The following is a 22,586-nucleotide window of genomic DNA, read 5'->3' on the forward strand; positions in this document are numbered from 1 at the left end:
GCATTACTTGAATAGTTTTAAGTTCCCCGATAACAGAAAAGAGATGCAAAGTATAGTGAAGCTATGAAGGAAAGGGGGTATAGAAAAGTTTTAATGAGCTTATATGCAAAAAAGGGGGAGTTTAAAGGGGAAAAATACAGTAAAAACCCTATAGTGGCACTGCCCTACTTCAGAAAAACCATGGAAAGTTTGTTCCCCTGGGGATACGTTTTTTACAATTACCCATTAAGTCCCCTCGGTTATGTACAATGGGGAACAATGTAGTTTTATTTTACAAGGGGTTAAAATAATAAATTTCTGAGATGGCAAAAAGGAAAGGGGGAAAGAGTAAAAAAGGGGGGGAGGAATTAACAGAGGGAAACTGAAATTTTTTCAATTTTTGCATTTTTGTTTTATGAAGGTGCACTGTGCAGGAGTATTTTTGGGTTCAGATCTCTATGGAGTGGTGTGATTGTGGGTGAGAGGAAAGGGAAAAAAGAAACGCCAAAGAAAAGGAAGGTAAGAAATGTCAAAAGACAGGAAGTGAAAAAGTAGATGTTCCCCGTACCAGGATAAAAAAAATTTATATTTTTCCCTTTCAGGGTGGTTTATGCATGAAGGCAGGGGGCAGTATGTCACTTAAAAAAAGGGTCTAAGCAGGTGTTAATTTTTTAGAAAATTAATGGTCATTTACACAGTCATTGCAATTGACAAATAGGATGGGCAAGGGGGTTTCTGGTCCACTTTGAAGCTCAGTTCAATGAGAAAAAAAAAACAGGCCCCATCTTTTAAGCAATTTCAAGCAATTTATTTGCACAACTTTGACTTTTTAAAAAAACAGCCCCGCGTCATAAAGTGTTTTGGCTCTTCAACGAGCTTAGCTCTAACAGCCACTTTAAATTAAATGCGCTGCCAAGCACAGCTTCATCATCCGGGACCTGCTTTTTTAAAAAATTTAGAAAGCGTGCGATCTCGAGGCATTAGTTCTACACAGGCCCTAATAGCAGGAAATCCAACTGTCGTGTTTTAGTTTGATGTTGCAACCAAGAGAAGCGCCCGACCGTCAGAGTTAAAATACTAAGAGGAGAGGAGTAAAAGAGGAAGTAAAAAAAAAAAAAGGGGAAGGGGGAAACAAGTGCCCCGGACTAAGAGATAAGTGAGGAGCGTTTTGCAAAAAAATCATATTTTAGTTTTTGCGTTTTTCAGATTTTATCTTTTCCCAAATGATTGTTAGCACCCGTAGCTTTTTAAAAAAAGTCAATTTACCCAGCCTCCTGCTCCTGGGTTTTTCATTGTTTTGGGATTGTGGTTGGAGAATTTTATAAAAAGAAAATTGAACAAACCCTTTAATTTGTGTTAAAGATAAAAAAAAGTAATTTTAACAAAGTCAGACTTTTTTTTGAGCCAAAAACAGTTAGTAATACCCTGGCTGATAAAATGGGGTTTTGTAAATAGAAGAGTTAAACAGATGTAAACCCTGGTTGTCTTCCGTCAAATTGAAAATCAACACTTTGTTTTTAAACGACATTTCTATTTTTTTACATTTTTGCCCTTTTCAAGTTTGCCCCTTTTTTTTATTTGTAACAAAACACAGTAACACTAAAAATTTACTTTTGTTTTTCAGTATTTTGGGAATTTTTGGTCAAAAAACTCATTATAGGAATAACCACATGTTGGTTAGAAAAACAGAAATTAAATTTTGACTAAAATTAAAAAGGGGGAAAGGATGTTGAGGAAACACAGAATGGAATTGTAAGTTTACTCAATTATTTCAAAAACCCCTTTTTATTTGTTTTTTAAAATGCTATACAATTTATGAACCCCCAAAAGAATGAAAGTGGATTTGTACTTGCCCAAAAAGGTTGGGGAACAATCATGTTTTTTGGTTTTAAATTAAAAAAAACATTGATATAGGAAAAAGGGTAATTTTCCCAAGGACACATGAGGGTTTTAAAAAGGGAAGCCTATTGATCCCTGATCCTTCATTTGCAATGAACGGAGTCTTTCCCCAATGGTTTGGGCCCGCAAAGAAGACACATACCCCAGATATTTTTTTAGTTTGTTTTGAACATGAACAGTTCAATTTTTTTTAATAATAAAAAATTGTATCATTTTAAAAAATCAGTGGAACCAACATACACAGTTGCAAAATTAAAACTACTGGCCCCCTATTCAGTCTTGTCTCAATTTTACCGGTCGGTTCCCCCTTTGATAGTCCGGGTGTACACAGTTCTCGAAACAACCTTTCTTCAACCCCAGAATCACCATTTGGCCCCTTTCCTTTCTCCAAAAGAATCATTTCCCCTTGCATTAACAACAAAACAGTTTGGTAGGCCGGCCCCGGAAGACAACCCCGTAATCCGGTCACTTGAGGGATGATGGCGCTGCTAATTCAGCAACAGAACAAAAACTACACAAACAGTGTGGTGTATGTGATACTAGAGAGTTGTGAGTGGTTGTAATGGTGGAGGTCGTCACCAGGGAACTTGAAGGTGCTGTCAAACCAATATATGGCATGTTCAACATACTGCGACTGTTAAAAGCAACACAAACAAACCTAGATGCTTTGCAGCTTTCTGATACATGAAATATGTATAATTTACTCCTAGGCAAGGCTACTTTTTTTAGTAAAAAGGGGGACATATGGGAAAGGAAACTTGGGCATACTGTGTGCGCAGTGCAAGGCAATTTTATCTGAAGAGCATTTTACAAGGATTGGGTGCATGCAATAAAAAGAAAACTTTAATAATTAAAATTTGTAAAAACATTAAAAAGGATTTAATCCTTGAGGGGACAAATAAAAAAAACACTTTTAAATTAACCCCAAAAAAATTGACCGGGCACCTCCAAAGAAAACACCTTAAGTAAAGGGTTTTAACTAAACCGAATTTAAAAAGATTTAAAAGCCGAATGAAGAAAGCAAAGTTTTAAAGGTTAGAATAAACGACAAAGAGTACCGTTTTCTTTTATGAAAGATGTTAAAAAAGCAGACTGGAGGAATAATAGAAATGCATTCAAGACCCCGGAGTTTGAACCCTATCCAGTAGAAAGGATCAGTGTCTGGTTGTAGTTGTGGAAGATATCCAGGAACAATACTTCTGTACAGGGCTAAATGAAGGAAGAGAGCAGACGAGACAAAAAGGAAGAAGGTTAATCATTGTTTTTCTCCCAGTTCTCCCATTTCGTAGCAGCCTGCATTGGTTTGTTTGGGCACTTAGTGATGGTGAAGGGGAACGGCACCTATACCTGGGATACGTGTAATACAAAGAGACTCATGTACAAACACAGACAAACAATGGCCACGCTTGGAGCTCAGGGTTCAATAAAATATTAATGTGATATTTGTCTGTGTGTGTTCAAAAAGAAAAAAATGTACTCCAACCAGCCTCAGTAGTTTCTTGGGTTTTTAATGTTAAAAAAAATAAAAACTTAAAGGTTTAGGAAAGCTGACAACATGGGCTGAGCCAATTCAAGAACACATGCTGTGTGTTACAGGGTATGTGCATGTGTGGGACATCTCACAGCATGTACTGTAGGTATAACCTCTCCGCCTTGATGGCAAGAGGTCAGATGTCAGATACAGGATTAAGACAAACACAAACCCTTGTTCTGTTGGGAAAATATAGACTGGTGATATATTGACGGGGAGAGGCCATCTATAATCAGCTATTAAAATTGGTGACCATGGGAGGAATAGATGGAGAGTGACATTTGATCCATGAATCATCCTGAGCACCACAATGTGCTAATACAAAGGTTAAAAGAGGGCATTTACTGTGGGAACAAAAGTTAATGTTTCAAGAGTTATAAATACACATACAAGGGTGTGTGTGTGTGTGTGTGTGGTGTGTGTGTGTGTGTGTGTGTGTGTGTGTGTGTGTGTGTGTGTGTGTGTGTGTGTGTGTGTGTGTGTGTGTGTGTTCAGATGCTATATTAGGACAAAATATAGTCTAAGATTAGCCTCTGCAACCAATACAGTTAGCCTTTTTTGCATAGATCTACAGAGCCATGTGTCTTTGAAAACTTGCAGCTTTAGGGAGCTATTTTTAACAAAAGCACCCTAACACTGACCTAACAAAAAAGAACACTGATGCAACTAAAAGCAAGAACAACTAGCTCAGTGTTTCATTTGATAATTCTAAATTGTGAAGTAATTAGTTATTGAATAAGCTCTAGACTCTAATGCCAGTGTGCTTTAAGCGAATCAGAACTTTGACAACAAGACCATGCGGTTCAATGAATAAATCCTCTACTACACTTAAAAATAACAGCAGAACAGAAGGTTGTCAGCCGAACTGACAAAAGTAAGTAGATGGGGCTTAACACAGAGAGAGAAGGGAAGAGAAATGAGGGGTAAAAAGAAAAAACTAAGACACTGAATAAGAGATTATGTCATGACACCGAAAAAGAGCTCAAGATAAGCCACTATCAACTAGACAGCCACAGAGACAGAGACAGAGACAGCCCCAGGGACCACTAACTGGTTTATGATGCTACTATGCGGCACCACATAGAATTTGAAAAAAATAGCACACACTAAAAAATATTTGTAAAAAAAGGTAATATTACAGCAATTGCATTAAATTAAAAAAGTGTTGCTGTAATGTGTTATGGTTCTTTTAATTCATTTGTTTATGATTTCAAGGGTGGAACTAAAACATCAAGTTCTGTTTTTTGTCCTGAAAAATGTAAACTTTATCTTGGCAAAGCAGACACTTTGATTAAACACAGGGGCCAGATTCAGTTTCTTGTTAAAATAATTTCTCCTCTTCTCCACTGTAAAGCTGGAGGCTGGCGTCATTTATTTTTTAGTTGAGGGAAGGGTGGAGGACTGTGTGTACAACGATCATCACTACGCATTACAAGAACACAAAAGTACTTAAAATCATCGAGGACCTCTCTGTCTGAGTTTCGGTTTACCCCTTCACAAGTAATAAATGTAATTTCTGTGTGTGTGTTGTTGTGTTTTACATACCCGTAAACTGTATTTCCAAGAGTCACCGCCTGTTTCTTCAACAGCTAGAAGAAAAAGGAAAAGTGTGAGGACTGCTGTCTATGGAGGACTGTCAAGCTAATGCCACAACTGGCCTGAACTAGATTCCGAGATGGCAAATGGTTACCTACTAGGAAATGCAGGTCTGGAGATTACAATGGGGGCTGCTCAGCTGAAACACTGTACATTTGGTCTGAGAAAAAGTGCAAATGTATTTGTACATACATGTGGGGTTCTGTCTGACTGGAAGACTAAATCTACATGCCCAACAACCGCATAGGGCCTTTACATGTATGGCCTCAGCTTAATCAAGTGTTGCATTTGAGTCGTTGTTGTCATTATTATCAAGTATGCACGGGCACGGTGCTGCCGAGAACTTTGTCACAGATATACAAAATCTCTGCCACACCTAGCTACAAACACCAACATCTTTACTTTCTTATCTATTTCGTGGAGCATTTTTCCAAAAAGGGAAAAAAGTAATCCACATCAGTACTTTTGGTTTTTTACAACATGTGGATGTGTAGAGCATTGCTGCTTTAGATTAATCTCAGTTTCATATTGTTTGATCTGCATAACAAAACGCTCAATTGACTTAGATTGCACAGCATTAACTCTGGTAATGGTAGATGTTGGGTGAAAGTTGTATGAAAACCATACATTTGACTATTCAAGGAATGACTATTTGGGCTATTATTAGTGTGTCCAACACCTAACCTTCATGCATGAATACAGCATCACCAGTACACAAATTGTGGCGATTGCTGACTTCATGAATTTCAGAATTTGGTAATGTGGACTTCTCAAGAACGTGCCTGTTAACTCTGGCAGTCTGCAGGAGCAGATAAGTCTGCACATTAGGATTCAGCCTGTGTGTCTGGGGATGTGATATTACCAAAGCTCTCTGGGTCCTCTTCCCACATTGCCAGCTCTTCCTCTGTGAGAAGGAAGTAGTGTGAGACGAGCCGGCGTCCAATCTCGGTCAGTGTGGGGTGTGTAAAGAATGCCGTCTTAATCTTGTGAGCCTCCAGACTCTCTGGTTTACTGTCTGAGGGTGGGAAGACGGAGAGAGAGGAGGAAGAGTAAAAGTGAGAAAAAAAGAAAGGTAGAAAAGATTTTTTTTTTTTACCTGAACATCTGTCAAACAAAATGTCTACAGTCATATTAGAACTACTATCTCCTCTTTGTACTTCTCTACACTTCCGATGTCTAAATCTAATTCATGGTGGAATTCACAGCTATGTCAAAATGATCAGTACAAAGAACATTTAGTATAGGTTTTCTAAATATAAAAGTAAGCTTCATACACAAATGGCTTAATTTCAGGCAAAAGCCTTTGTTAGAAGCCGTGAACAAAAGAGTAAAAGGAGCAGGTTAAGTAATGTTCTGAGTCATCTTCTGTAGTCTGCATGCTCACTTTAAAACTATACATTTCATTATAGTTTGTATTGGAAGAATATCTCTGCTTCAGTTAGTAAATGTGGATGATTTAAGAACATTTTAACAGCCAAAATGCATAAAGCATTTTAGGGGAAACTAGAATTCTGGTAAAAAGCAAAAAAGAACATTTTACTTTACTTCCAGAGTCAAACCAATACCCAACCTCCCAGATTGCTGGTCATTTTAACTTTACCTGTGGCCCCTGACCTCCATGTCACTACTGGCATAGTAGTAAGGGCCCTGTTCTAATACTCTCAGACTTGTGGGTCTTCCTGTCGGTCCATCTGAATGACAGAATGGACCTCATAAATTAGTCACATAGCTGCTCTGAGCTGAGCTTGGTCTGTCAAGGCTCAACTTTCCCTTTAGCTTTGTAATTCAGCTACTTAAAATACTGGGTTTTCCTGTTTGGAAACTGAAAATGGAAAGCAAACCTGAAGTTGAACTTAACTCTGCCACCATGGCACACTCAAACATTCAAATGAAACCAATGCATTAACACAAGAACCACAAAAATGTGGCTCAGCTGTGTGGCTGGTTTGCCCCAGTGGGTAGAGCAGGCGCACATGTACTGAGAGGTTTATTCCTCGACGCAAAGGTCCGGGGTTCAAATCCAACCTGTGACAATTCCCTGCTGGTCTACCCGCCTCTCTCTCCCTTTTCTCACCTAGCTGTCCTGTCAAAATTAATTAAATAAAAAATAAATAACTGTTGCTCAGCTCTCTGACAAGTAACAGTTGCTTAGAAGAAAGATCTACAATTTGGCACACTATCTGGCAGAAGAAAGACAACGACTAATGAAGCACTGGAGGCCTCTGTCAGCTTGAAATAAACATGAGCTATGGTGTTGTGACCCTGGTGGTATTACAGCGTTGCATTTTTTTTTAAAACACTGTCAGGGATCAGCTTTGAAGAGCTAGTGGCGTTTTCAGATGGCTTCTCATAGACCTGAAATACCATGTACTTTACTCCACTGTGTTATCGCTTTATTCATCTCTTATTCTCCTCTTTCCCAAAGCACTCATACCTACCCTCGAGGTTCTTGCAGGGTTTGTAGGCATCATTCTTAACAATGATCTTGATGAGGTTCATGCACTGAACGATAAAGCGTTCAAATGTCACTCCCTCCCCTGCAGGTGTAAATAGGTAGCTGACGGCAAACTCCAGGGAACGCTGGATTAGGGGTATAAATGCACACGGATGGTACTCCAGGAAATCTAACAACTACATGGAAGGGAGAAAAGAAATGTCCAGAAGAAGGACAAACACAGAAGGGACAAGAGAGAGATGAACATTTGTTAGACGCTATTATTGGTAACTTTCTTGTGGCAAAACATACAACCCATTCACTAATAATGAAACAGACATGTCATGCATTAATATGCATTCATATACACTTTCACTTACAACTTTAGTGTACAGTATGATTATCTTCTCCAGCTTTTCTCGACATGTGCTGTCTGGACCAACCTGCCGACCTGAAACACAACCATACAGTATTGTTACATACAGTAACAGCAGCATATTACTAAGTAATATAATTCTCAAACCTTCATATTAAAGAAGCTTTGGAATCAAATGGATTTTAATTAAAGTAGCTACGAGGAACTTTTAAATGTTTCTGAAACGGTTTAATTTTCCATGAGATGATCATAAATGACCTCTAACAGCAGACCAGAGTGAAAAGAAGGCTATTTTTATATAGTTTTTATTAATGCGTCTGCCCAGGTCCGATTTTACTTGCTAAGTCATTAAATGATTTACAGCAAACAGACCGGCTCTACAACCACATATTCTGATTTCAAAGAGGAAAAAAAAAGAAATTGAACAAAGAACTGAAAGCTAAAAAGGAGAGAGAGGGCGAGAACCCGAGTCAGCTTTGGTCTGGCTTTTAACAGATGTAAAGGATTCAAACTCGACCCTGAATTGGCCCTCTTCCTTTCAGACAGGTATGTCTATTCACGCAAATAACTTTACAATGCGAGACTTGGTCGTACGTCAGTAGTCTATTTAAGTCCCCCTGTCATTTAGCGCCCAGTTTTTATTTCTTTTCAGTCCGTGTTTGCGTTAGCCTTTTTTTTTTTTGTACGACTGTAATTCCTTGGGTTTTAAGAAAAGCGCTATATAAATCTCAGTTGTTGTTGTTATTATTATTATTATTATATTATTATTATTATTATTATTATTATTATTATTATTATTATTATTATTTATTATTATTACGTTAGTTACTACAAGAATCTCTTGCTAATGCTTTGGCTAGTGGCACAGTGACACCCGGTAAAGCTCACAATAAATCCAAAGTAGGCCAAGTTACCTACTTGAAATGTAATGTTGCATTAGTAACGTATTCTCTTATTGTACTTGAATGACTTTCTGTCTGAGCAAAACATTCATCACAACTACATGATAACGCAAACTCATTAATACAGTGGGTGATACAAGCTTCCCTCCGTGGACGTTCCGTATTTTTTGTTGAATCAGGGACATTATGGTTGCCTTTGTTATCGTTGTTACTAGCCCAAGATAATAGGGAGATTTGTGCATCTAGTATAGTATTTATCCATGATTTTCACGTATAAAGGTTCAAATGCGGATATGTTTTTTTCAGATATGCAAAAGGAAAAGATAAGATAAGAAAACCTTTATGTGTCCCACAGTGGGGAAAAAGACCTTTACAACAACAGGTGTAGTTAAACACTACCGCTTTTGTCCAAAGGGGCCGCTTGAATCATTACAAACTGAAAGTTCTGAGAGCTCTCGTAGCCACTTTAAAGAAGTAAGTCTTGACATTTTGGGAAGTGTGCGCCCTCACTTTTTTTCAGATGAAATAGAAACACATTTATTTTCAAAAGAAATAAACATTAGGGCTAGTTTGTGAAATATATGACAATTTATGAGTTTCTGGCACAAGTGCAGCATGTGTTAAAATTTTAAACATTGCTCTCCTTAAGTATTTAGCCTACGCCCTCATAAAAAGGTACAATGCATGAACCCCACATAAGAAACAACGGTGCCAACTGTTGATAGTTAGATAATTTTATTTGTCCCATCAGTCATGACAAACCTCATGTGAAAACATAGGAAAAACTTGAATAGAATGAATAGGAGAAAGATTACAAGGACAGAAAGAGAAATAAGAAGATGCTCTAGAAACATGTAGAGATTAATTTATCCTTATTTACTAAAAGAAACATTTCCACTTTCTTTGGGGTCAAGTGCTCAATTCACCTTGCTGCCTTGTTAAAAATGACTATTAATTGCTTTAGTTCCTCTGATGTAAATGTTGGCTCCATAAAAACAACTCATGATGCTAAATAATAAAGATGCCCACTGTAGTTCATCCTTGTCGACCTCATTGATGAAATCGGCAGACCATAACAGCCGTTGGCGTTCCGCCAATCATTTGAGCACAAACAGGGTCATCATTTCTTCTCCCATTGTACACACATTCCCTTTTTATCAGCTACTACTAATTCAAAATGTCACTAGATTAATTAAAGATGTTAACTGGCTAAAAAATTGCTTTGTTTTGCTGCTTCTTCTTTTTTTAAATGTAAAATTAGGGATAAGGTAGATCTAGACACCATTGCATTTAATTGACTTTGGGACCATGCCACGGTTTCTTTTTTTTTTGCAGGTGTGATGTAAGCAGTTAAGAAAGAACACTGAAACGAGGGGGCATTAATTATTTCTGACAGATTTGTAACCCAAAAAAGCCAAACAAAAAGGTTTTCAACAATGTAATGGCTAACAGGAATGGATAGGCAACCTCAGTTGGATGACAAATGTCTAACAGGGAGAGCCAGACATCTGAATGGACCGCTCAGACTGCACCAAAAACACCAGTTTATATAGCTGACCTTATCAGTCTGTGCAGAGCTGATATTTCTCCCCAGCCCAGCTGTAAGCTGCCGTGCTGTTTCCCTATCTGCCTGGCCCAAATACCAACAGGACTGTGTCTCCTTTGCCATCAGCAGAGTACATATGGGAAGTGATAAATGTGGCTGATATCTCAAAGGATATTTTTGCGAACGTCTGCCACTCGTGGATTTGTCTGAGATTAATCTCTCACTTACTGGGTGTTGTCAGGACAAACTTCTATGGGAGAAAAGAATGGGCAGCTGATAGTGAAATCAGTCAGTGAAAGTGAGCTAACATAGGTACCACTAGTGGTACCACCAGACGCCTCCCGATACAATATCATCACGATACTATTGTCACGATGAGATATGATTGCGATTTTAAACATATTGCAAGATCCTGCGATATATTGCAATTTATTACCTTTTTTTCCCCAACTTCTAATTTTTACCAATTTCAAATGATGTCCCCAAAAGGAAACTTCTACATCTGTTTTATCTAAAATGATAAATTTCTCTGTTTCATCATCTGAATTCAATGTTACTGCTGCAAAATGGCATTGGCAAGCAGGCAAATTGACCAACACATATGTAATAAAAGATCGATACTTGGCGCCTGTATATCCATACAGTATGGAACTATGGAAAACATTGTGATACTACGCTGTATGGATTTTTTCCTTCCACCCCTAGATACCACTCAAACAGTTTCACCCATTGAGTGTTTTCCCAGCAACAAAGAAAACTTCATAAGAACTAAGGAACTTATGTGTTTCAACCAGAATAAGTAGGAAGTAAATATAAGTTGCTGTACCATAGGTTCAGAAAGGGAAAACTTTTTAGGGTATATATTAAATATGATATAAATGATTGGTTTCAACATTTTTGATTTTCAATCTGACACCAAATCCCAGACAAGCACAAAAGAGATTATACTGCTGCACAAATAAAGTGGCTGCTTCAACTTGTGTGAAGCTTAATTTACACTATAAGGAAAACACCAGGTGACTACAGTATTAATATTAGGACAAGGGGAGGACATCTTTTGTAATGTTTATGGACATTGCATACAAAGTTATGATGTAAGCTTGCGGACTAGTTAAAAAAAGATGTGATATAAAGAGAAAATGAGCTTAAAGCTCCCTCCACATGATACGCGATCTGCTCTCTGAGCACCGCTAGGTAGGGTGCAGAGCAAAGCGCTCACAGCAAAGCGCAGTGCAGGATTTGACACCAAGGATGGCAAGGAAGCTATTTCATGTAGCTAGGTAACGACATGCTGTCATCCTACTGGTTGTACCAGCTGCGACTAGGTCAGAGTTGAAACAATTTTGACTTTGAGCGCAACACAAAGTAGCAAATCCGAGCGGTGCGCAACGCCACGGGCTGAACCGCGACTAGTTGGGCGCCACAGCCCTCCCCATAGGAGATCAATGGACCCTATGATGCGTGTTTAAGAGAGCATGAGCGAACAAGAGACAGAGTGTTGGTCAAGAGAGCTAGCAAATGAATGAGAAAGAAGGAATGGAAATGAAATGAACTAAAAGAGATTACAAAAATAATAAAAACTTAATTTATTATGATCCATTTGAACACTTAAGCAGAATCAGCTGTTAAATAAATAACTATATAAATACATACTGTAAGTATAAAGTGGCAAAACATAAGAAAAATTGTGTATTTAATGTGGGGTATTTCCTGTTAAACACAATCAGGGATCATTTTCACTGACACAATATTAGTGAAGGAAACACATGATTTGATAGTAGGGTAGAAAAGTAAAATTTTGATAATTTTTAGTGTTTTATTGCTTGGATTTTATGTTACTACTACTACTACTACTGACGCAGGGTGAGGTCACCATCAAAGACTTTCCAGGAAGACACATTTCATGATGCCTTTGACCTGCTCGCTTGACATTTAGCAATAACAAAGATTGACATTCTTTGAGTCAGACTCATACATTGAAATAATAAAACAGTGGGCATACAGTACGTTGCACTTAGAGCTCTTCTGTTCCCTAATGGTTTAGAAGAGAAACTCTTGATTACAAACTAACCCCCTTAACGCCGTTTTATGGTTGAGCAAAGGCTCCACACAGAGCTTTCGCCGTAGCCTACGTAAGTGGGCGGGGTGTGTGTGTGTGTGTGTGTGTGTGTGTTGTGTGTGTGTGTGTGTGTGTGTGTGTGTGTGTGTGTGTGTAGTGGATGATAGAGTGAGGGAGAACTTGGAGAGTGACGGTAATTAGCTTCAGAGTGAGTAGCGACTCTAGAGTCATAGTGAGAGAGAAACAATGCGTCGCCCCTGTGCTTTCTAACCACGGTGGGAAATCTGTAGCAGGAAAGTTAACCCTCTCCTTGATTTCGTGTTGTTTGTTCAGAAGGAGAACCAGGAATTGAGAGGCGGGGGGGGAATGCAACGCTACCAAAAAGGTGCACGTCAGGCTACGGCGTAGGGTCCGGCGTAGACGTAGAGGGGTCTGTGGGGGTACGCCGTCGATTCTACGCACTACCATAAAACGGCCTTTAGGATGTCTCGGCCTGAACTTCTAATTTGACACCTATGTTATGTTCTGCTATCATGACCTACCTAGACCTAGACTTCGGGTGTTATAAAAACCTCCTAGCCTTTTAAGTGGGTGCCTTCAGTATGCATTAGATAAAGCACCAGTGGCTGAGTTTGTTTACTGAACGGAGAAACCTTGGATCAGAGATCCAGGAAAGGGAAAGAGACAGGTACTCACAGCATTCCAAGAACTGTTTTAGCCTCTCAAACACTGCATTCAGGAAACCCTGAAAAGAAAGAGAGGGTGAAATAAAGTTTAATCTTTTCTGCAGTTAAATCACTCGAGATTACCTCATCAGTATTGCTCAGAAGGAGATATATTAACAAGGGAATAATTTTGGTATGTGTGTGCATGGGCAAACACACACCACTGTACTCAGGAGTATAGATAAAAGTGCCAGCTACACAGAACGAAAGAGAATCAATTTGCTGTAGCCGGGTATAGATGCGGCTTAGCATGGGAAATTAGATGATAGATGGTGATGCAATCGGTTTAGTTCTGCGTTAATGTTCAGCCATGAGGTCAACAGCGGTGCCATTAATCACACATCCAGACAACACAGCCCAGTCTGCAAGTATAGCTCAGCAAAATGTAGTGAAGAAAGAGTGGGTCACTAAAGGTCTAGCACAGAAGAAAGGGCGGCAGATGATAAAGAACAACATATACGGCAGGCATTTTGTTAAACTCAGTGGGATTTAGAAAACGAGTGGGAGGCAAGGTAGATGAAATAAAAGGAGAAAAATACTTAAATAGGGCGTGCAGGAAATTAGAAACAACTAAAGCAAAATACAACTTTTCAGCTCAATTAGTCATGATTAAGAAGGTTTGACAACTAAAGAGGAAGAGAAGTGAGGCCCATAGCCCTGTCGGGGAAGAATACACAAGGAAGAAAAGAAAAAGAATGTCAGATGAATGGATTGAGGTGGTAGGAGAAGGACGGAAAATGGAGACAGACAGCGAGTGGTGGGCACCAAACGGGATTGTCAGCATTGATGTGAGAAGTAGTTTGTAAAGGTAGATGAGACTGTCAAAAGAACAACAAAGTTTGATCGGTGAATGGATCTAAAGGAACAATGTGGGTAGCAATTTAAGATTACAATTTGGTAAATGTTTCAACTGTGTACAAGTACAGGTCCATAGACTTGTTGAGAAAACGGCAGTAGATTGTTTATTGCCATGGCTTAACTGAAACTGTAATTTGCTTTGGGAAACACACAAAGATGCTTGTAACTCCTGGATGTTGCAAACCCACATACTGAGAAGCAAAAGCACACATACACTACCGTTCAAAGGTTTGGGGTCACCCAAACAATTTTGTGTTTTCCTGAAAAGTCACACTTATTCACCACCAGACGTTGTGAAATTAATAGAAAATAGAGTCAAGACATTGACAAGGTTAGAAATAATGATTTGTATTTGAAATAAGATTTTTTTTACATCAAACTTTGCTTTCGTCAAAGAATCCTCCATTTGCAGCAATTACAGCATTGCAGACCTTTGGCATTCTGGCTGTTAATTTGTTGAGGTAATCTGGAGAAATTGCACCCCACGCTTCCAGAAGCAGCTCCCACAAGTTGGATTGGTTGGATGGGCACTTCTTGCGTACCATACGGTCAAGCTGCTCCCACAACAGCTCAATGGGGTTCAGATCTGGTGACTGCGCTGGCCACTCCATTACCGATAGAATACCAGCTGCCTGCTTCTGCTCTAAATAGTTCTTGCACAATTTGGAGGTGTGTTTAGGGTCATTGTCCTGTTGTAGGATGAAATTGGCTCCAATCAAGCGCTGTCCACTGGGTATGGCATGGTGTTGCAAAATTGAGTGATAGCCTTCCTTATTCAGAATCCCTTTTACCCTGTACAAATCTCCCACCTTACCAGCACCAAAGCAACCCCAGACCATCATATTACCTCCACCATGCTTAACAGATGGCGTCAGGCATTCTTCCAGCATCTTTTCATTTGTTCTGCGTCTCACAGACGTTCTTCTTTGTGATCCAAACACCTCAAACTTGAATTTCATCCGTCCACAACACTTTTTTCCAGTCTTCCTCTGTCCAATGTCTGTGTTCTTTTGCCCATCTTAATCTTTTTCTTTTATTGGCCAGTCTCAGATATGGCTTTTTCTTTGCCACTCTGCCCTGAAGCCCAGAATCCCCCAGCCGCCTCTTCACTGTAGATGTTGACACTGGTGTTTTGCGGGTACTATTTAATGAAGATGCCAGTTGGGGACCTGTGAGGCGTCTGTTTCTCAAACTAGAGACTCTAATGTACTTATCTTCTTGCTCAGTTGTGCAACGTGGCCTCCCACTTCTTTTTCTACTCTGGTAAGAGCCTGTTTGTGCTGTCCTCTGAAGGGAGTAGTACACACCGTTGTAGGAAATCTTCAATTTCTTAGCAATGTCTCGCATGGAATAGACTTCATTTCTAAGGACAAGATAGAATGTCGAGTTTCAGATGAAAGTTCTCTTTTTCTGGCCATTTTGAGCGTTTTAATTGACCCCACAAATGTGATGCTCCAGAAACTCAATCTGCTCAAAGGAAGCTCAGTTTTGTAGCTTCTGTAACGACCTAAACTGTTTTCAGATGTGTGAACATGATTGCACAAGGGTTTTCTAATCATCAATTAGCCTTCTGAGCCAATGAGCGAACAACACATTGTACCATTAGAACACTGGAGTGATAGTTGCTGGAAATGGGCCTCTATACACCTATGTAGATATTGCACCAAAAACCAGACATTTGCAGCTAGAATAGTCATTTACCACATTAGCAATGTATAGAGTGTATTTCTTCAAAGTTAAGACTAGTTTAAAGGTATCTTCATTGAAAAGTACACTGCTTTTCCTTCAAAAATAAGGACATTTCAATGTGACCCCAAACTTTTGAACAGTAGTGTATGTGTAAAAAATAAATAATAATAAAAAGCTTTTAATCCTTAGTGTCAGCCTTTTCCAACTCGGTGCCGTTCTCCAGCAGTGCTGCCACTGTGGCGATTAGAAAACAAACGTAATCTATTCAGAATGTTCATATTGAGTGTAAAGACACTGGCTAAGACAGGATAAATAACCTGCTAGGAGTCTTTATTTGTGCTCTAAAGAACATTATAGAAAGGTAAGCAAAACATTCTGTCCGAGCATTTTCATTGGCTCCTGAGACATATTTTCAAGTTGTATTCAAGTATTTATTTTATAATCAAACCAAATGTCATGCAGTGACACTGCAGTCACAAAAAACATCTGTAAACATTGTCATAATCTGTAACCAAAAGTGAGTGGAGGAAACCTGTTTGGCTAAACAGGTTAGGTTTACATAATCCTACTGTTTCCCATTTCACCATAATAAAAACATTCAATAGAAAATATATTTGATGTACTTCAATAAATAACCAACTGCCAACATGGTTCCCACATTCCGTTAATGCTTAGGGACCAAAGATTGTGTTGAGGGTCAAAGTATATAAAAACAACAAATTAAGGGCTAGAAAAGCACAAGCCTATTCACATAAAGATTGTTATTGCATATTAAGCATAATAGCATTAAGTATTAAGATTTCCGCCTGCTGTACTGAGGGCGTCTGAGAGCTACACATGACTTAGTTTTTCTTTCAGATGGGTTTATTCAGTTCTCAGCAGGTTGCCAAATTAATTATTTGGTAGGCAACCCACTCCCTTTCCTTCAGTCCCTGTCGGAAATATAACCTTGAAACAGATATAAAAAATGTAATTATGTAATATAATGATGTAATATGAAGAGTTTCTCAGCATCTTAACATGGTTTATGATTTCATACAACTCTGCATTTAGTCAATGGAAAGAGGCAAGTGGATCACTCAAGGCAGTCAAAAGAAAAAACACCAATAACTACCTATTATAAAAGTATTTTCACTTCAGCAGAAAAACAAGCTTATCCTGAGGCTATAAGACTCCAATTTCTGCAGAGATGTACAGACAAGAAGAGCAAAAATGAGTGTCAATCAATCAATTTTCATTTGTCACATGAAATCCATGAATTCCAGTGAAATGTTATCCATCAGCTCCTTCAACTTAAGCAGAATATGGCCATCAGATGTGCACACAGACAAAGACAGTTGAATGGCGCCGGCACTCCAGGATCTAGCTAAGCGTCAGCCTCAAACAACAGTACAGTTTTTTTTCTGTACAGCATTCAAAGAGACAGGTGACAGCCACAAGATTACACCACCTGCTGTTGTAAGCAGTGAAATACATAAAGAGACCAATGCACAACCGGTTTCCTTCTTCTCAGTGTTTAGGTTTCCACATTACATTTAAGTGTCGGTTGCATCTTGGATCATGATTGGCTTCTAAACTAGTTGTGATATCACAAAATCATGCATGAACATTCGTGTTGAATTCAGAATTACAGGGAGCACAGAGAAACTTCACTGCACATTTTGCACATTATTCTTCTGAAATTCCAAGTGAAGCAGCAATACGCAAAACACAATTCTGAGTGGAGAGGGCATCAGGTACAAAAAAGAAGAATTTTATTTTACAATAGATTGAGGTATAGCCAATGACCTGAATGTTGGAAAAGAGTTGGGTTCACTGAGATTTCTCTGTTAAAGGGCCCATGACATAGTGCTTTTTGGATGCTTTTATATAGGCCTTAGTGGTCCCTTAATACTGTATCTGTAGTCGACATTTCATATCAGCCCATCTGAACTTTCATTTTCTCAAAATTCAGAGACGGATAACCAGGGCTTGGTTTACACCTTTTGAAATTTGTAGCCACTGGAGGAGCATAGTCAGGCTGGGGGGACGCATATTAATGTTAAAAAACCTCATAAAGTGACATTTTCATGCCATGGGACCTTTAACACACCATCGGCTGAATAATAAATTGAATGAAAAGGAAATGAAAGTATCAACAGCCTAAAATAGAAGGTAGAGAGTCTGAGATAATAACAGCATAAACATCCAAACATGAAATATTAACTCAAAATCAATTCTTCTGCTCACTGAGTTGGAATAACCAGGGACAGCTCAGAGGCAAATTCTATTTTAATGTGACTATTTCAACCATTACCCAAACTTCAGCCTGCAAGCTAAAAGTTGTCTCAGAAGATTAATAGAGCACAGTAGGAGTCACATGAGCAGCTCGACAGAGATGGCAGCTTAAGGTGTAGTTCCCAGCCTAACCTTGCCAAATTTTTTTAGGGTTCCAACTCCAATATGTTCCTACTTTGTGCTCAATAGTCATTTGAAGGAGAATGACAGTCACAATAAAACCCAATGCGTCGATATGGGCGCCATTACAGATGCATGACTGGAGAGACTGAGGAGCTACTTTGAGCCACGTTTCCCTCAGAGCGACGAGAAGGTAACTGCTATAAATGCTCAGCTAGCATCCCTGACTGCAAGCCTCTGCATTCAGATCTGATGTGGACACTCTAGAAAACTGCCATGGAAAGCGAAGGCCAAACTTTTCAAGAGCTCCAGGTGAAGCTATCACATGGAGGATGGAAACCGCTCTTATCTCCCAAAATTGGCAGATGTCCAGATTGAAATTATGAGAGCTCGCTGAATTTACAGTGACAAGAAGAACACCACTGCTAATCACATACTGATTTTCACTACGCTACCAGACAAGCAATTCAAGGTGTATGGAGGTCCACGCCCGCTGTTGCGGGAAGAAATATCCGTTTCGCTCCAGACTACAGCAACTTCACGGCCAAGCAATGCCAAGCCTTCTTCTCAACCATGGATTCAGTACGAGCCAGAGGGTTGGATTGTTTTTCATGATCTACCCAGCAACCTTGAAAATGAAGGAAGGCTCCCAATATAGAGCTTTTACCTCAGCTAAAGAAGCTGAGGATTATGTGGCGCGGGCTGCTTTCCTTCAGCCTGCAGCCACAGAGATGGAGAATAACATGGAAGTTCAGGATTAAAAAAGCTGCCTGTTGAACATGGACTCTCGGTTTGTATTACTCACTTGATGTGTCCTTGTTTTATGGTGCTCTTATCTCAATGCACTGTTATCTGATATGATTATAGTATTTGTTTCTGAATGGCACAACTGTCTTGTTTAAAAGTGCTCGCCATTTTGCGCTTTATGTTACTTGTTTTTGTTGGCGAGAAAGATACTTTATTTATCCTGTAGGAAATTTTAGGCATCCAGTAGCCAGACAACCTTCACACAACAAACACATATGTGAATTACACATATATGAAATGTGGTTACTTCAAAGCTAATTCAGTATAGAACCAGTTGATGTTAAAATCAGGTTATCAGGGGCCTATATTTGCTGCACTCTTGTACTGCCCCATGTTTGATCTCCGATCGTTTTGGTCTTTTTAAAAAACCCATCTCCGTCTCTTCCTCAGCTTATATCATTATGCGAGGGGTATGGAAGCTTATAAGGCTCTAAAATTAACAGGTCAAAGTCTGCATTATTACAGTGAAATGACTCTGCCCATAATTCAACAATCTCTACTAGTGTCCCCATGGTTAAGTAGTTTAACTATTAAAGCATTGAGGTCTTCCCCTGCTTAAACCAGACTGTTAAAAATAACTATTCTGTTGCTCTAAACAATGTTTTGAAATATGGAATATGATATTGAAAAATGGATGGGTTTCCCCATGTCGATTCAAGCCTGTATCTCCAGTGGTTAAAATGGATGTGTTGCCCAGGATTCATTTTGTGAGCTCTATGCTACCTCTCTCCCCTCCTGCTGGCTATTGGCGTAAATTGCAATCAGCGGTAGCTAAATTTAGCTGGAAAGGCAAAAGCCCGCAACTTAAAATGAGCCTTGGTCGCTTCATAACGTTATTTTTGCCAATGTTTCTAACAAACAGTGCCAGAGACGCTTTGGCCCCATTATCTCACATCTTATCAAAACTTTGACTTTGGCTGAAACGTACTGCCGTATAGCTTGTAACTGGCACACTTTCTGCCCTTTAGTCAATAATAGAGCACTCCTGATTGGTGGGAGACCTATAACAGCCCCACATGGGAACAGAGGGGGCTTCATTGTCTTAAAGACATTTTTAGCAGTTAGAGGATGGATTGTTACCTTTTTCTGACTTGCAGAACGCATACAATCTACAGCGACCCTATTTCTTCTTTTACTTTCAATTAAGATCAGCACTTAAGGCGTACGGTGTCCCTTGGCAGAGGCCTTTGCCCATCAATCCTATCCTTAAGTTATTTACCATGTAGCCTAAAAACTGTGGTATGTTATCCAGGCCTTATCAGTTCTTTGCCTGAGTATTAAACTCGAATGGCATGATGGATGGTCTAATATTCCAGAAGTATTACGCAATTCAGACCATCAGAAGATTTACTACAATTTAATTTATAGGACATATCTCATCCCTGTGAAATGATTGCAACCCGTTGTAAACCTCCCCATAACCTGTCAGTCTATGCATGGATCCTTTCCTTCTTGGACGTAGTTTATATGAAACTCTCTACGACACACATTCATCGAGCCCCAAGGAGGACTCTAGACACTTTGCTGAGCGTCGCTGGAACTGCAATTAATGCAAAGGCTGTTGCAAAAGAGTACAGCCTTTGGACCAGGTGTTCGGTCCCTTGTCTTGTGTCTGTCTGTGTATGTGTCTGCATGTGTTGTTTTGTCTTCCCTCCTTCAGTTCCATCAGTTTTTAATGGTCCCAGGCTCACTGTTTGTAATTTCTAAATGTATTTTTTGCACATTAAACTAAATTACTTCAGTCATAAAATGTCCTTCCCATCTCATGGTTGACAGAGAAAAAAAAGCTAAACTTAATGGAGAGACAGAGAGAGCACAGTAGAAACTCACTGACCATCTATGACTGCATTATGTATCTCAAGGATACTTGGAGAAAAAAACAGTTTTCTGGCACCACTTGTTTATTAAGTATTGTGATGATCAATGCAGTCTATACATGTCAAAAAAGGAAATGATAAATTATACCAAGCAATTCTGCCACAATGGTGGCAAATTGTATATTTTGTTCAGTCACTTGAATACAAACTATGCAATGTATAATAATAAAACTGACTCTCTGCAAAAAAAAAAAAAAGCACAAGTGACTCTAGATCCTTATTATCATCAACTGGGCTCTAAATAAGGGCAGCTGTTTTTCCTTGGTTCCTCTGCTACTCCGTGGTTAGAATGAATAGGTTTAAACTGATTTGTCAGTCCATAGTATGATCAGCTGATATCCCCTGATCCATTTCCAATGGTGCTCCAACCATAGACTGAGTATCCATTACTATTGTGAAGTTTAAAGATGAGCTTTGCTAAAGCAACACACCTGTTAAGTCACATTCTTACCTTTTATTATTCTCTAAAACATACACTGCTATCCTTTCACCAAACCTTGATTGGCCAAACAGAAAGTAGTCAGAATGTGCAGCAGCAGTTCACAGGGCTGGGGCATTTTGTGCAAATGATTCCATTAACGCAAAGCCATGGGGGAACCAAGACTATACGCAGACACATGCTTAAGTTTTTTTTTTTTTTTTTTTTTTTACCAGAAAGATTTAAAATAAATTAAATGAACAGTTTCAAGTCGGACTTTCCTCACGCTGAAAGTATAAGAAGAGCTCATAGAGAACTCTTGACTCTTTTAACAGATAAAAGGCTTAAGGCCCTTTCAATCTTCACAGCCTTCATATCGCACACTGTTACTGTAGTCATTTTCAAATCAAAAAACCAACAGCAAAAATATCAGCTGTTAAAAAAATATTATTTCATGAAATATGTGAGGTTCTTAACAGCCACAGCTGAAAATAAATTAAGACTCACCATCACTTCCATATTCTGTTGTGGCTCTTGAAATCCAAAGACTGTCAACTTGCGAAGCACTGAGAGGGTAGAAAGAAAAAAATATGTTTGCAGGATTGTCGCTAATTACAAATGTATCTAATAATTAGGGTTGGGTGTCGTTTTTTCTTTCTTTCTTTTTTTTTTTTTTTTTTTTTTTTTAAATACTGGTGCCTGAACCAATACTATAAAAAAAAGACGAAGAGCACGAAAAGACTTAAAGAATGGCTTGTTTATTGATGAAGCCATGTAGTCAAATTTAAAAGGATTATATAAAATGTAATAACATTAGATTATTCAAGTCAATTGCTATAAAATGAGAAATAGAACTACTAAATGGCAGAAGGGTATGTGTACCATGAGATTACAGGTGCAATTGAACACACCATTAATTCTCGTCGGTCACTCACTTGCACTCAGTTGGTGCAGCTAGTCTACGCCGTGTCTTTAGCTGCTAACAATAGACTAACGTCACCTGCTGCCAAGTCAAGTGGAGTGTTAATTCCGTTGTCTGTAGCGTCCATTTCGGAGCACGAGAGAGCTCAGCAGGCTTTTAAGTGGCACCGAACTGAAGCACCAAAATCGGCTTGGTCATTCAGTCCGGTAGATACCAGCCGTTTGCACCAGGTTCCGGTACCCAACCCTTCTAATAATAGTGTTAATTGATATTCCAAAAAGGAAGCAGCACATATGAATACTTCCAGTAGTTCACCACGTGTATGCCTAAATGTAAATGTGCTGTGTTTATATAGCGCTTTTCTAGTCTTAACGACTACTCAAAGCGCTTTTACATCATACAGGATACATTCACCATTCACACACATTCATACACTGTGGCCGAGGATGCCGCACAAAGTGCCACCTGCTCATCAGATAAACACTCACACACATTCACACACCGATGCGCAGCACCGGGGGCAACTCGGGGTTCAGTGTCTTGCCCAAGGACACTACGACATGGGACTGCA

General features: G+C 39.1%; 1 protein-coding gene across 1 annotated transcript in view; it reads right to left on the reverse strand.

Annotated features, from left to right (window-relative positions):
• The window catches only part of ipo11 (importin 11), a 152,455-nt gene that overhangs the window by 106,247 nt on the left and 23,622 nt on the right, over positions 1-22,586 (reverse strand). The window contains exons 7-13 of the mRNA XM_032516504.1: positions 21,601-21,659; positions 13,019-13,067; positions 7,820-7,890; positions 7,444-7,636; positions 5,868-6,020; positions 4,955-4,998; positions 3,028-3,087 (exon numbers count right to left, since the gene is read on the reverse strand). Coding sequence (XP_032372395.1) covers positions 3,028-3,087; positions 4,955-4,998; positions 5,868-6,020; positions 7,444-7,636; positions 7,820-7,890; positions 13,019-13,067; positions 21,601-21,659 — 629 coding nt within the window. The remainder of the gene's footprint in view (positions 1-3,027; positions 3,088-4,954; positions 4,999-5,867; positions 6,021-7,443; positions 7,637-7,819; positions 7,891-13,018; positions 13,068-21,600; positions 21,660-22,586) is intronic.

Source organism: Etheostoma spectabile, chromosome 5 (genome assembly GCF_008692095.1).
Source record: "Etheostoma spectabile isolate EspeVRDwgs_2016 chromosome 5, UIUC_Espe_1.0, whole genome shotgun sequence".
Taxonomy (NCBI): domain Eukaryota; kingdom Metazoa; phylum Chordata; class Actinopteri; order Perciformes; family Percidae; genus Etheostoma; species Etheostoma spectabile.